Raw genomic sequence first — 13617 nt, 5'->3', positions numbered from 1 at the left:
ACATTACCTGGTCTCTTTAAAATTGACAATTTGCTTAGAGACACACCCACTGGGGGTGTGGTTCATAAATTTTAATTATTCTGTCGAGATCCCCTCGTCGAGCTGAGAAACGTGATACAAGAAAAGGGATGGTTTTATTAAAACCGAAAGTTTTCTTAGAATCATGCCCACTGGGGGTGCGGTTTCCCAATTTTAGGTATTTCTCATATTAAAAGTTTTAAAGATCCTTCTTGCCACACCCCCTGCGTGCGTGCTTTCGAAATTTCGATTTTCTTTATTTTTTTTGTTAACCTCTACTTACCGAGTCATATATGCCGCATGCTAGGATTTACTAACTTAATTTTGCTCCAATTGACCACACCCTCGTGGGGTGTGGCTCTCACGTTTAAAAATGTTACTTTTATTGTGATCGTCTTGGTCTACCGAGCAAAATGATATGTCGCATGCCAGGGTTTACCTATAATGGGGGGCACTTATAGCCCCACCCCCTAAGGGGGTGGTTTTTGGTTCTGGCTGGGTTGTCGATGGACTCTCTTATCGTCCCCATCAAATCGATATGTCGCATGATGATGTTTACCGCGAATGCAATTAAATGACATCAATTTAAGTCGTTACTTATTTCGTTGTGTATGTGACTTGGAAGGGGTGTGGTTGGACCTGTATTCGAAAGTGGCAATTTCCGGCACCAGCATTTATTCTCCACACCACAAGGTCTCGAATGGTATAGAAAGCAAGTTTGTAAAGCACGGAAATGGACGGAAATGCTAAAGGGCGTTTTTCCCTATCTCCGCAATGTGTTTGGTAAAGTTTACCCCCCTGGTACTCCGGAGTAGGTGAAACTTTTGACTTAATATTTTGCATTTAGGACAACATGGTAGTGTAGTCCATAATCGTATACGAGAGTAGCCAATTCAAAGTACTGCCTTAACGGCCACATTTTTGGTCCCCTGGCCCATAGTGCGTTGTGCAAAACTTGTCCAAAGTTGTGTAAAATTTGTCCCATGGGTGGATAAATGTTGGATAAGTTTAACCTTTTTTAACTAATTGCCCTAGTAGCTCAGAGGTCAGAGCACTTGACATGAATTAAAGGGAGCCGTGGTTCGATTCCCGGCTGGGTAACAATGTTTGGCATTATTCGGGATTTACGTATTTGATTTCTAAATTTAACCTTTTGGTTGCGTAGTCCTGTTTTATACTCAACCTTGAGGAAATTGTACACTCAAAACAAAACGGTGTCAATATATGACTCAATCGCCTTGGTTACAATTGTGATTCCGAGTAGTGATGAATTTTTTCCGTCCGGTCATAACATTATAACCGGTATCAAAATCATCATAACTCGGATTCAACATTGTAACCAAGGCGGTTAAGTTATATATTGACACCAGCGGTGTTGATTCGACAAATTTTTGTTTTGAGTGTATTTATTTATATTTAGAGTGTACATACATACTTTACAATCCAGAAAAGAACTAAGAAACCAAACAAGTTAAACTTGGGCTGTGTGTACCATGTATAACTTTGGGTTGGAAACAAGCGGTGGTAAATATTGTGAATAGTAAACAGTGTAAAAAACCTTAATATCATACTGACACATAGTTCAAGCAGACATTGCTTATCTAGCTTGCCACATTTTCTTGTAACGGATAAAACTCCAAGGAAAATAGCAAAAACTATAGCAGAGATTGTTGCAGGATAAACCTAAAAAATTTTAGCAATGCAATTTTTAATAATAAAAATTCTAACAGCGGGGACGCAAATTATGTTAAACCGGATTATTTTTTTACCATACCAGTTTGAAAGAGCAATTATTTATGAACATAGTTTAGTGAAGTGGTTGCGAACAATTTCGTAATTTTGGGCCCTGTACGCTCTTAAAACTACTGCCATAAGACCAGATTGCGCCGGAAACTCGATCATTTTCGCGAACTTGCGGCATTCAAAATTTGCGGAAGTCGTCTTCGCATCTTGGTAAATATTGACTTAAATGTTGTTGATGTTAAAAAATTAGCACATTTTTTCATCGCCACAAATTAGTGAACAATATCTATTTTCCGATCGGCAGCCTTCCTTCCCAAACGTGCAGCGCCCAGAATTTACTGAATTTTTCAATCTGCGCAAGCTATGAAATAAACGTTATTTCGAAAAAGTTACTAATATATCAAAAACATATTCTGAATTGAACATGGTTTGCGTCCCCATTGCAAACATGAAATTTGTCAAAAAAAATAACTCACGTAGTGCTTCGTGAATGTGGAAAAAGTTAGCCAAAAAAGTAATCCAGCGAAATCCGAGACAAGTACGCATTTTTTGTTTAATATCACCTTAATGGAAAACATATGTACACTTTTAGAAATTCAAGATTAAAATAGTACCAAACGGTATTCATATGTAACTCTACCAAGGTGGCATTGATAAGTAACACTGTGCAGTAATAGCTCGGTATTAAAGTTTTACCATACCAGTAGTAAATTTTCACGGACCGTTATAATTTTAATAAGAGGCGGTCAGCGGGAGTAACTTTAATACAGAAAATTATTGCGTGCGTGACTAGATTTCTAACAGTGTGGGAAAATTAGAGAAGAATTCTGAAAATTCTGACAAATATATTTTTGCGGGAAATTTACCAGTTGTAAACGAAGATAATCTGCACGTGTATATCCAGCCCGACCTGTGACAACACCGGTAATAAGGGATGTTGACAGCATGGTGACGGATGTCCAAAAAACGTAAGTTGCGCAGGCTAACCAGGGATCAAGCAAGGGTCCAAATAAAGGGTATAAATCTTGTGCAAAGTCTTGGCTGAAATTTACAACACATCTTCTTACAATGCGATGGTGTAAAGTGTAACCCTCCGATTTGGTTGAAATTTTAAAATGACGTGGTTCAAGTCAATACAACCTTATTTCTTAAGGCACTTTGCCTACAATATTTGGAATTTATTAAAATATTTGACGTAAAAGTTGAAAAATGGGCGATTCTTGCCAAGCGGAAGGAGCAAACCCTGCTCCCATTCCCTTCGACTAAACTATAGATCGCCCAATTTTCAAATTTTATCTAAAGTATTTCAACCAGTTCCGACCATTATTGTCCTCAAGAAACGTTGGTTGTATTGACATAGACCATAATTTTAAAATTTCAACCAATTCGGAGTGTTACACTTCACACCATCGTATTATCAGGTCACCCATCCGTACAGAGGTATAACCGCATATTTGGAAATTTAGGTAGAAGGATTTACTTGTGAAAAACATGGCCAAATTTTTCGAAATTTCGAAATTTCGAAATTTTCGAAATTGGAAGGAAGAAATGTTGATACATATACCTAATCGATAAGGCATTGAAACTTTTCTATCGTGGAAAATTTAATACGAGTTAAACTCAAAATTTCGAAGTTAGAACTTAATTAAAATTATTGAATTATTTTTTAAACAATATAGTTCCTTTTTAAAAAGTCCAATAGAAGTTGTTTTAAGAACATTTTGCAAAAGAACAAAACTAATCTTCAACTTACGTCTGATACAATTTAAAGATGTCATAATTCAACAACTTTACGTATACCCCAACCAATCCCAGCAGGACGAGTTGATTTAGCTGGAATTAAGTGTACTTATATTAATAACACTGGCAGCCTCAGGGGCCATCCATACATCAGAAATTCTCTATTTTTTCACCCACCCACCCAACGTATACATTAAGGGATAGGGAATTTTAACATGAGAAAGATATGTAGACCTTAGCCACCCAGCCATTAAAATGAGGACGCAATTTGTCAATGTTCCCCAACGTGTTCCATGTGTCATATAAAGAGTGTTGATTTAATCCGCCCTGATATGTTTTTGAGCTCAAACCATATTTAAGCCTAACTTTCAGACAGGATAATATTGTTTGAAATTTCACCACCCATGCCTGCCTAGAGAGAAGATAAGCTACATACTTATAATCTTGAGAATCGTAACATTCGCCAGAAGAACCTAACGTTTTGAGTTGCAAGTTTTCAATTATTCAAGGAAAATTGGGTCGATTAAATAAACTCCCTTTAGATCAACGCATATGATAGGAAATTTTTATTAAATACAGGGTGGTTCAAAAGTCACGCTACAAATTTTTCAGTAGGACACATTCGTAACTTTCCATTATATAGTTTTCCAAAATTTTGTCTCTTAAATTCAACATGATACCAGTGTTACACCAGTGTTGATAATAAAAATCTCAATCCCAATTCATGTAACGGACGGAAATTTAAGGACTTTTCCCTTTATAAAAATTTGTTATTAACATTTGAACCACCCTGTATATTGCAATGCAGTTATACAAATTTTCCGAATATTTACGTACCGCCTGATCAACCATACAGTCAAGAGTTCCCTGAGCAGGCCATGTTTGGTATTCGTAACATTGGTTTTCACCAGCCTCGCATGGATCGAAAATCTGCATTGAATTAAAAAAATTAAAACAAATATTTATACCCACAAAGGAAACTTCCCAGCCGTCTGTAGAAAATCCAGGGTTCCAACGAGGTATGATGCCCCAGGATTTTGGAGCATTGGAGCTTCTGGGAGACGCAGCTAACGAGGGAACCTCTTATAGTGCCCGGAGCTCCAAGCATATCCACTATATACATTACACGCAGTTTTCAATACTAGTCCTATGATGTGACAAAATCTCCGTGTCAAAATGACATTTGGTCAAGCGGTGACGATTTTAGTGACGCGCCGAACGGTCAATTTCTCTCATGATTTCAATAGCCCAGCTACTTTTCGCCACACGTGTCTCATCTTGCTACTGAATTCTCAACTAATTTACTCACTGAGCACACTGGTACTTAATTTAACTATATTTTTCAATATCATTACAATTTACTAAATATTTATAGCTTATCAATATTATTTTTGTGTTCGAATTTAAAAGTTACAAAATGTTCACGAGAACTTTTTGAAAAACAAATCCCTCTACTTGTTTAAATTCATAAGAAGTTGCAATATTTTTTCCGAATAGTTTTTAAACTCCAATATTTGAAAGGAAAAAAGCAATATTGAAAACTTGTCAATGGTAAATAAATTGTAATGATATTGTAAATATACATAGTAAATTAGATGCCAGTCTCATCGGTGAACAAATGAGTTGAGATTTCAGTGAGATGAGTGTGGAGCGTGTGGTGAAAAGGGTACTGCACTACTAAAAGCATGGCAACCGTGACCGTTCCGCGCGTCACTAAAGTCGTCACCCCGTGACCAAATGTCATTTTGACACGGAGATTTTGTCACATCATAGGACTAGTATTAAAAACTTCGTCAAATGTATATAGTGAATATGCTCGGAGCTCCGGGCACTATAAAAGGTACCCTCGTAAGCTCACTTCTCGTGATAGCTTTATCTAACAAGGGAACCTTAAGTACTGTCACCTGTCACCCCTCGATTTCCTTCCGAATAGCCTTAATCGACAGATAATTTAGTGTAATGAAAACTTTGTCATAGAATATGCAGTGCAAAATCACGATTTCGCGAAATATTTGGCAAAATCTAAACCAAAGAATTTTCTGCATATTGGATTTTTTTCGAAAATAACAAACTGCAAATTTTTCCTAATTAGGAAAAATATGAACAAATTTACAATTAATTACAAATTTTTTGAAATTTTTTAAAATTACAAATTTTTTCAAATTGCACATTTTTGCAAATTTCACGAATTTTTTGCTAAACTTTTGCAAGGAATTTCAAAATTGCAAGACAATTTTGAAAAATCGGTAAAATAGACTTATAGAGATCATTTTATTTATGTTTTCATAAAAATTATCAATTTCATTTGCTAAAAATTTTCGCAAGTTTTTTGCAATAAAATTGTCTATCTTATTGGTTGGGAAAAATTTATTACTTTAAAAATTTATTATTTAGTACTTTTTTCACAACAAAAAACAGTCATCCTTAAAAATTAAAGCACGTCGTTTCCTTTCGCTCAAAATTTTCGCCAATTTTTTGCATGCAGAAAAAAATCTCTTTTAGGAAAACTTTTGAATTATACTGGATTTAAAAAAGCAATTTAATTCAGTTTTTGGAAATTTTGCAGATTTTACAATTTTCAAAAAATTGTCAAATATTTGTATCACACTTTGCAGACTCATTATGATCAGCGAAATTACGTTTACGAACGTTCAGCGTATCAAAATTCTATAAACTTGATCTAATCAGTCCGAAGGCTATGTTAAAAGCATTGAAAAAATATGTACATACACGTTTTGGTTTAGATTTTGTCAAATATCCCGCAAATACGTGATGTTGAACCGCATGTTCTATGATAAAATATAGCGTCTTTGGTATGATAAATATCCTAGATTTGATAGGCACTTGGAAGCTTCGCTTGTGATATTATGTAAATACACATTGACATTGACATACCAAATTGCCACTCAAGGATGCTGGTGACAACGAAATGGTGTCTTTTCTCTCCCTTTCTCTCACAGATTGAATACGGCCTTCCGTAGAGATCGACCAAATGGGAACATTCTTGAGATAGATCTAAACAATTTAAGCGAATAAATATGTAATATGCTTTTTCGATCGTTACTATTTCTAATTTAACAATAGGGCACGTCCATATATTAGGTCATCGAAAAGCTGATTAGAGGGTGTCCAGAAAGTTTCTCCCTATGGATTTTCAGCCCGTTTTTTGTTGCTAGTTTTAACATTTTTGAGGTTTGTCGTGCAATTATTTTTCCAATACGATACCAAAGCCTTTTCCCATGCAAAAGGAATTGAGTATCCTAGCAGTATCCAATGAATGGGATGGATTTAAGTGAAAAAGCAAAAATCTGAAAGATGTTAGGATTGCGGAGTGATAAAAAATATTTTAAACCCAAACGCAGTTCAAATAGTTCGAGGACACTCTATCAATCAAAAAAATACTAACTTACATAAATAATTTGAAGAAAATCGCATAGTTTTCGTATGCAATCTGAACCAGCCTAAATCTCGCTAGGCTACACTTTCAGAAGAATGGTAGTAGTTTACTAACTACTTTTGGGACTAACCCAGCATGACAAAGAAGGGTTGTCAGACATACAAGGGTCAGTATAAAACGCTTTTTAGCCCACGTTGTATGAGTTAAACTTCGCAAAACTGGTTAAAAGCATAGATTTTCGACTATTTTGACCCCTGCGGAAGGCGACGATAAGCGCATATTCACAGATAAGAGCTAGATTTAATAGCATTCACAATTTAATCCACAAAATTCGTGATGTAGGAAGATAAATTTGAAGGGTGTGGCATCCATTACAAGGCCGAAACACGACTTTGAAATCCTGGTCCCAGGTTGATTTCGTAAGGGCCACGCATTTTGCACCACAGTTTTAAGGCATCAATGGTAAAAATGATGAAGAAGCCCGGATTACGCACACCATATTACGGTACTTTCAAAAAATATAGCAGTTTGAATAATTATATCTCCCTGTTTCTGTCAGGTAATAAAATTCATTAGTGGTTGATAGGGAGAAACTTTCTGGACACACTCTAAGTAATTTTCGGCCGCCTATCTTACTCGTGTTGAGCTTAACATGAGTAGTGAGTGGTGTTAAAATATGCGTTTAGTTAATTCCTTACTATATGGACGTTCCTTAATGTGCATTACCTTTTCAATCGGGCTTTTGGTCGTGTATTCCTTACTTGACCAGCGTGCCCGTGATGCATCCAAATAGTACCTCCGTTTTCGAGTAAACCTCCACCATTTTAGGCCTCTAGAATAATACGTGTTCCCCTATCGTGGAAATTTAAATAAATTAATTAAATTACCAATTAAAAAATGATGTATTATGGAACTTCCATGTATTTAGGTTTTGGGTCTCTTATCTTGTAGCACGTTTTGATCTTACAATGCGATGGTGTGAAGTGTAACCCTCTGATTTGGCTGAAATTTTGAAATTATGTGGGCCATGTCAATACAACCAACGTTTCTTCAGGCAGTTTCTGCGATGGTCAGAGTTTGCAAAAATATTTGAGGGCAAAGTAGAGATGTGCAGGGCAGGCATTTTTCATTGCCCGCCCTACCCTATACCCTTCAAACTTCAAAAACTTCTATAAACTTCAAAAATGGTCTAGTAATTTTGTAAATCAAAGTTAATTTCGTTACATTTCCACCGGATAAAAATGAAGTTCTTGGCTCTTGTACTCCTGTGGTTGAACAATTCTTATATCTATGGAATGTGACGCAAGCAATTTTGACAGTCTTTTTGCAACTTTCCAAATTTTGTGTCGCCACACCAGTAACAAATGTCAACATGGAGTAGTCAATCTCCATAGTATAATCAATTTTAATTACTTGTAACACAAGTGAATTAATAAAGCAGAAAGGTGACAAGATTGTTGCGCGTCTCATTTCTAATGGCCTACTCGATAGTTGACGAGCACATTGAGCACATAATTTCGAAATTTCAACCAAATCGGAGGATTACACTTCATACCATCGCATTGTTAGCATGAATAGGATAGGAAACGGGTGGGTGCGTGGTCTTAAAATCGTCGCTGTTTTGATAACGTAATATATAAACGTTCCCGAGTTCTAAATTATCTAGAGACAAATCGTCACCCGCGGAGTTACTATTAACTTTTGGTAATGATCAAGTCGACGGTTTGTCACCAGTTGAAACAGGTCCAAACTCGTGTCCAAAACCGACGTGATGGCGTAGTTAAAAAAATAAAAGTCTTATATTCAGATAATAAAAATGTCCGTTTTTTAAATAACGACGTCATAAGCTCGAATTTATTTTCACATTGGTGACAAAAGGTGGCTGGAAGCTTTACCAAAAAATCAGTAATGCCCCGAGAACCTAGCCGAGTCGGCGAGTATTTTCACTACTAAAACTCGGCCGAGTATTTTTTTCATTTTTTGAACACATATGTATGTAAAGCTGTCCAATGACACTGATTCACAAAAGTTTTGCATTTTGAATTAATCTCAAAAATTAACCTCGTACAGTTTTCTCTTACGATTCAAATATCTGCGCAAACTCAAAGTTTGGCACACAGTTTTTTACCACTAGGTGCATCTCTACCCAAAATTGAGAAATATTGCATCTCCGCGGGCTAAAATTTGTCTCCAAATTATTTAGAGTGAAGTATTCTACAAAAATGTATTTACTTTCATCACGGTTAGTGAGATTATGAGCCAAATAAGGATAAAATTTATTGCTTTGTTGATGATGTTAAGCTGACGTCTTGTTAACCCAGTTTGTTTCTCCACATTTCCAGAAATATATTCGATGTAGGGCGTAATTAATTCATAAGTGGGAGTGGCGCCTGTTAAATAATTTAAAAATGTACATGATTACAGAGGAAAATTAGTACTCTAAATAATTTGATAAAATGCATTACCAAGCGATGCCTACATACATACATATGTATCCATACGTAGCAGCTACCATGATACCAATAGTTGGTATAGACTGGTAATAAATTTGTTACTACATTAGCAATGAGTACATAAGTCCACCGAGCAAACAATGATTTGCAAATTTAAGGGGGGGGATGTTAATGAATAACATCCGTAATTGTGGAGCCATGTGAGTATATGCACATGGCGGCCATTTATTATCTAACCACACCCCAAACAATTTAGCATCATATTCTTAAATCCTTCACTGTGTTTTTTAGTACCTAAAGCCTGGTATTCAGTACGGGTTTATCGCACGAAAAGGTTTATCATGAATAATAATAAGAAACTTAACTGCATACTCGGACCAGAATTCTCCGTACAAGAGTTTGTCCTTTGAATTCTGGCGCCAAATTTTGCAGAGGTCAGTTCTGTTCATTGCTGCTGATTACTACTGTGCTTAATATTAATAGCATCTACAATTTGTAGACTACAAAGGTTTTCAAAAATATCAAGATTTGGTCAAATGCAAATTCAAATTTAATGGCAAATTCATAAACATGTCCGTAATTTTTCAGTTACACTTCTAAGAAAGCAACAACATGTGAGATTTTAAAATTCTGCGGAACTCTAGAGCAAAACGCCAGAAGGTTAACGACATAATTAAACGTTACAAGGATACTTGTAGTACTGATGACTAGAAGATATTCGGTCGACCTCGATCCGTTCGGACACCAGCCATGGTGAAAGCATGGAAAGTACGAATTAGACGAAATCCTCGTTTGGATCACACCCTAAATAAAATGTAAGCAAATTGCTACTGGGCGGTGTCTATAAATATATGACCTCACCGGTTTGGTAGCCATTTTCTACAGAACTGTAGTAAATTTGCTACCATATTTTGGCTAACCGTTACAGCAGGGTGAGGAAATGCTACAAGATGGTAACAAATTTACTACAATTGCGTAAAAAATCGCTACCAAATCGGTGAGGTCACATATTTATAGACCGCCCAGTAGCAATTTGCTTACTTTTTATTTACAGTGCAGAAGAAGTTGACACATAAATGAATGTATCCAAATCATCCATCATGAGGGCAATAAGGGATGACCTTAGGGTTAAGGAAATGCGATGGAGCAAATGCCCAAATGTCGATCAATTGCTCTCCGCGTTTAGTAACGAGACACTACTTCGAGCTGCGAGTAGGATTGTGCAATTCGTATTTTTCGAACTTTTTTAAGCGTCCGGGTTGCGGTAGATAGGGAAAATAGATATATTACGTGGTGATGGGATAATTCCTCCTCATCTGATCCCGCTAGTCTCCTCCCATGCGCATTTTCCTTCCCGCCCCATTCCGCAGAGGAAAATATACACGGGAGGAGACGAGCGGGAGGAATATCCTCCAATCATATTTCGTCATTATGTTAGTTGGTGGGTGCTTTACATCTACCTATCTTTTCCATGGCAAAATTCCCTATCCTTTAATGTTGGCTTTGGGTGGGTGGACTGAAATGGAGAATTCTTGATGACGTAGTATATGGATGACCCCACACTCTATTAAAGTCAGTTTATGTACATAGATGCAGCTACAATTTAGAACCGGCTAATACTGGACATTCTGCTAAATGTTTTTTCACGAAAAAAAAACAAATTTTATTTATAACCGCGGTTATAAATAATTTGATGCCAGGTATTAAACAAATCCCATAATTAGAATCGTGACTATTAAAATCTGAAAATAAGGGGCCCAGACCTGGCTGCAAATAGAGTACAGAGATTTACGGTATAAATTTTTGTGCGCGGATAGGAAGAATTTTTGAGGAGGTCAGATAATAAATGGCCACCATGTAGTTTACCATATGGTAATACATTTGTAAAGGACTATTAAGATTTGTATTTATATAAACACATAAAACTTGTTAACCCACCCATACACGCGAGTAAAAGTGAGATTGCGATTAGAAGAAAACACTTGCGAAATTCTTGATGATCCATTTGCTCGAGCTTGCCGAGAAGGAAGTGTTTCTCTTGGTTTTTACATAACTCGTCAAGAATGAATTTGTGATGATGGTGCACTTTTACGAAATCTTGCACGCTAACGAGGCCATGGTTGAACAACTCGTTTTCTCGTTGGACCTGGGCATGACGACACTTCTTATAAAATTCTGCATCCTAGAGATTAACAAATGGAGGGGAATAATGAACAGAGGTCAGGGTTCGGAAAACCCCAAGGGTTTTTTAGGGGTTATAGGGGTTTCTGTAGATTATGGGGCTGATTGAAACAAAATTCTTAACATTACATATTAAAGTAAAACTATTTCAAGATTCGCATTTAGCATAAAAATTTCAATATTTTCATTGACTTTGATTTATAAGTCAAAGGTTCATGTTCTACAACTTAATTAGAGATAAAACCAGGAATATCTGATGAAATAATACCTGGAAATTGAAGTCGCACATAAAAATGCTCAAAATTTCTTGCTGAATCCGAATTTAATCTACATTGATCAAAGTTGTTGTTTTATGAATCCTGTTTCAACCTGGCATAAAATCTTACAAAAACCCAGCAGAAACCCCAATAAGTACTGGAGTTTTCCGGAGTTTGATTTGATATCCCAAAAACACACCAAACCCCCAAAAAGTCCAGAGTTATCCTGCCGCTAAGTTTCCGAAATTAAATAACCTATGGTCAACCCACCCGTCAAAAGGAGGGTGTTAAGGAGTAAATCGCTTCTACTGAAACAAATTCCCAACTTTCACATTCGAAGTTATTCAGGCAAAATCATAAGATGCAAATTTTTTTCTCACTTCGCTTGCGTAAATTTTTCTGAAAAGTTTTTAGTGTGAACGTTATAAATTTATTAACTAGAAATGATCTACTCCTTAATACCTGCAATTTCATTGGTCAACTACGCGGTAGGTATGTATGGGTTACTGAAGAGATGTAAGAACTTCTAACCAGAACTTGTAAGTTAAAACAATATCAAACAAGGCAAAAACTGTAGGCAAATATGAATGGCTATGCAGCGGCCGCCGAAGCCTGGTGACAGAGGGACAATGTCGCCACGGACACATCAGTACGTCACCTGCTCATCATAATTAAATCCCTTCTTTCCTCCCATACTCTACAACGTTAATGCACCAAATGTCCCCACGGTTTCCGCGGCTACTGCAGTTATGCCTTTCTAAATTTTGTATAGTATACAAAACATATTATGTTTAAAAGCAAAAGTTTAATTGTGTATCGACATAATTTGAAACCATATTTATGTATGTACCTCCTGCCGGACTTGGTGAAGACGCAGCGTAATAAGTCGCCGGTTAAGGGATGCTGATGGCATTTCGTCACTACAGATACATAATCCACCACTACACTTTTAAAGTCCAGGAATGCACTCGTATTTACACTCTTAAAAACTGTATGTTACCACGTTTGAAAACTTAATTCATTACGAATTCTATATTAAGTAAACGATACAAAATTCGGTGCAAATCTTACTCTTAGTCAGGTTATCGCTGATCTAGACTTAGAATTAGTGTAGTTAGTTTACTCAATTTAGAATTTAGAGTGCAATTATTTTCGCATTTGGAAGATTATTTTTAAGAGTGTTATATATGTTTTGTATGCATGCAATTTCTATGCACATACATAGATACGAAATTAACTCAATTTAATCTCAGTTTAATGAACATTAATGCAATAATTTTCTATATCTCCACACTTTCTTTATTCACTTGTGTATGTAAACATGTATATGTCTCTACAATATGTATGTAAGTATGTTTTGATATTAAGTATTTATTTAGATTGTAACGCACTTTATTTCTATGTCAAATATATGTATTTGTGTCGGAACTCAGCTGCTCCGTATCATGGTGCACAAAAGTTTTGGGAAATATTTTTTTAGGGGAGAGACGATTAACAGTGGGGGCCGTTCATAAATTATTTAACTAAACAATCGCGATTTTCTAGACCCCTAACTTGGTCCCCCCTTGTGCTTGTGTCAGATTGACACGATATCATTTGAGCTTAGATCGTCACCTCCTCTTGCATTACATAATTTATGAACGGCCCCAGAGTGTGAAACACATTCACTTTCTCTTGGTATATACACGAATCGAATACTAAACTGTTCGTTAAGGGTCATAGATAATATATATGCATAGAATAGATCCAGCTACTTTAAAAAAAGCGTCACAGCATGGAAAATAATTTAGGGATTAAATATTTGGGGATAGCGCATGGTTAAACTGCA

The 13617-nt window shown here is 36.2% G+C and overlaps 1 protein-coding gene across 3 annotated transcripts; it reads right to left on the bottom strand.

Moving 5' to 3' along the window:
- Nucleotides 1-1345: 1345 nt before the first annotated feature.
- Nucleotides 1346-13235, bottom strand: LOC118437117. 3 transcript variants are annotated; one of them, XM_035855913.1, is made up of 10 exons: nt 12640-13235; nt 11290-11533; nt 9131-9288; nt 7625-7750; nt 6397-6516; nt 4339-4431; nt 3515-3594; nt 2628-2802; nt 2238-2324; nt 1346-1701 (listed from the first exon to the last, which is right to left on the bottom strand). In XM_035855913.1, the coding sequence occupies exons 1-10, from the start codon at nt 12700-12702 to the stop codon at nt 1435-1437; spliced, it is 1413 nt and encodes a 470-aa protein (XP_035711806.1). In that variant the 5' UTR covers nt 12703-13235; the 3' UTR covers nt 1346-1434. The 3 variants fall into 3 exon arrangements, with proteins under 3 accessions (XP_035711806.1, XP_035711807.1, XP_035711808.1); XM_035855914.1 differs by having other exon boundaries at nt 11290-11497; XM_035855915.1 differs by lacking the exon at nt 1346-1701 and adding an exon at nt 1710-2122.
- Nucleotides 13236-13617: the final 382 nt, after the last annotated feature.

Source organism: Folsomia candida, unplaced genomic scaffold (genome assembly GCF_002217175.1).
Source record: "Folsomia candida strain VU population unplaced genomic scaffold, ASM221717v1 Fcan01_Sc012, whole genome shotgun sequence".
Lineage (NCBI taxonomy): Eukaryota > Metazoa > Arthropoda > Collembola > Entomobryomorpha > Isotomidae > Folsomia > Folsomia candida.
Note: the sequence above shows the minus strand (reverse complement) of the source record. Positions and strands in the feature narration are given on the sequence as shown.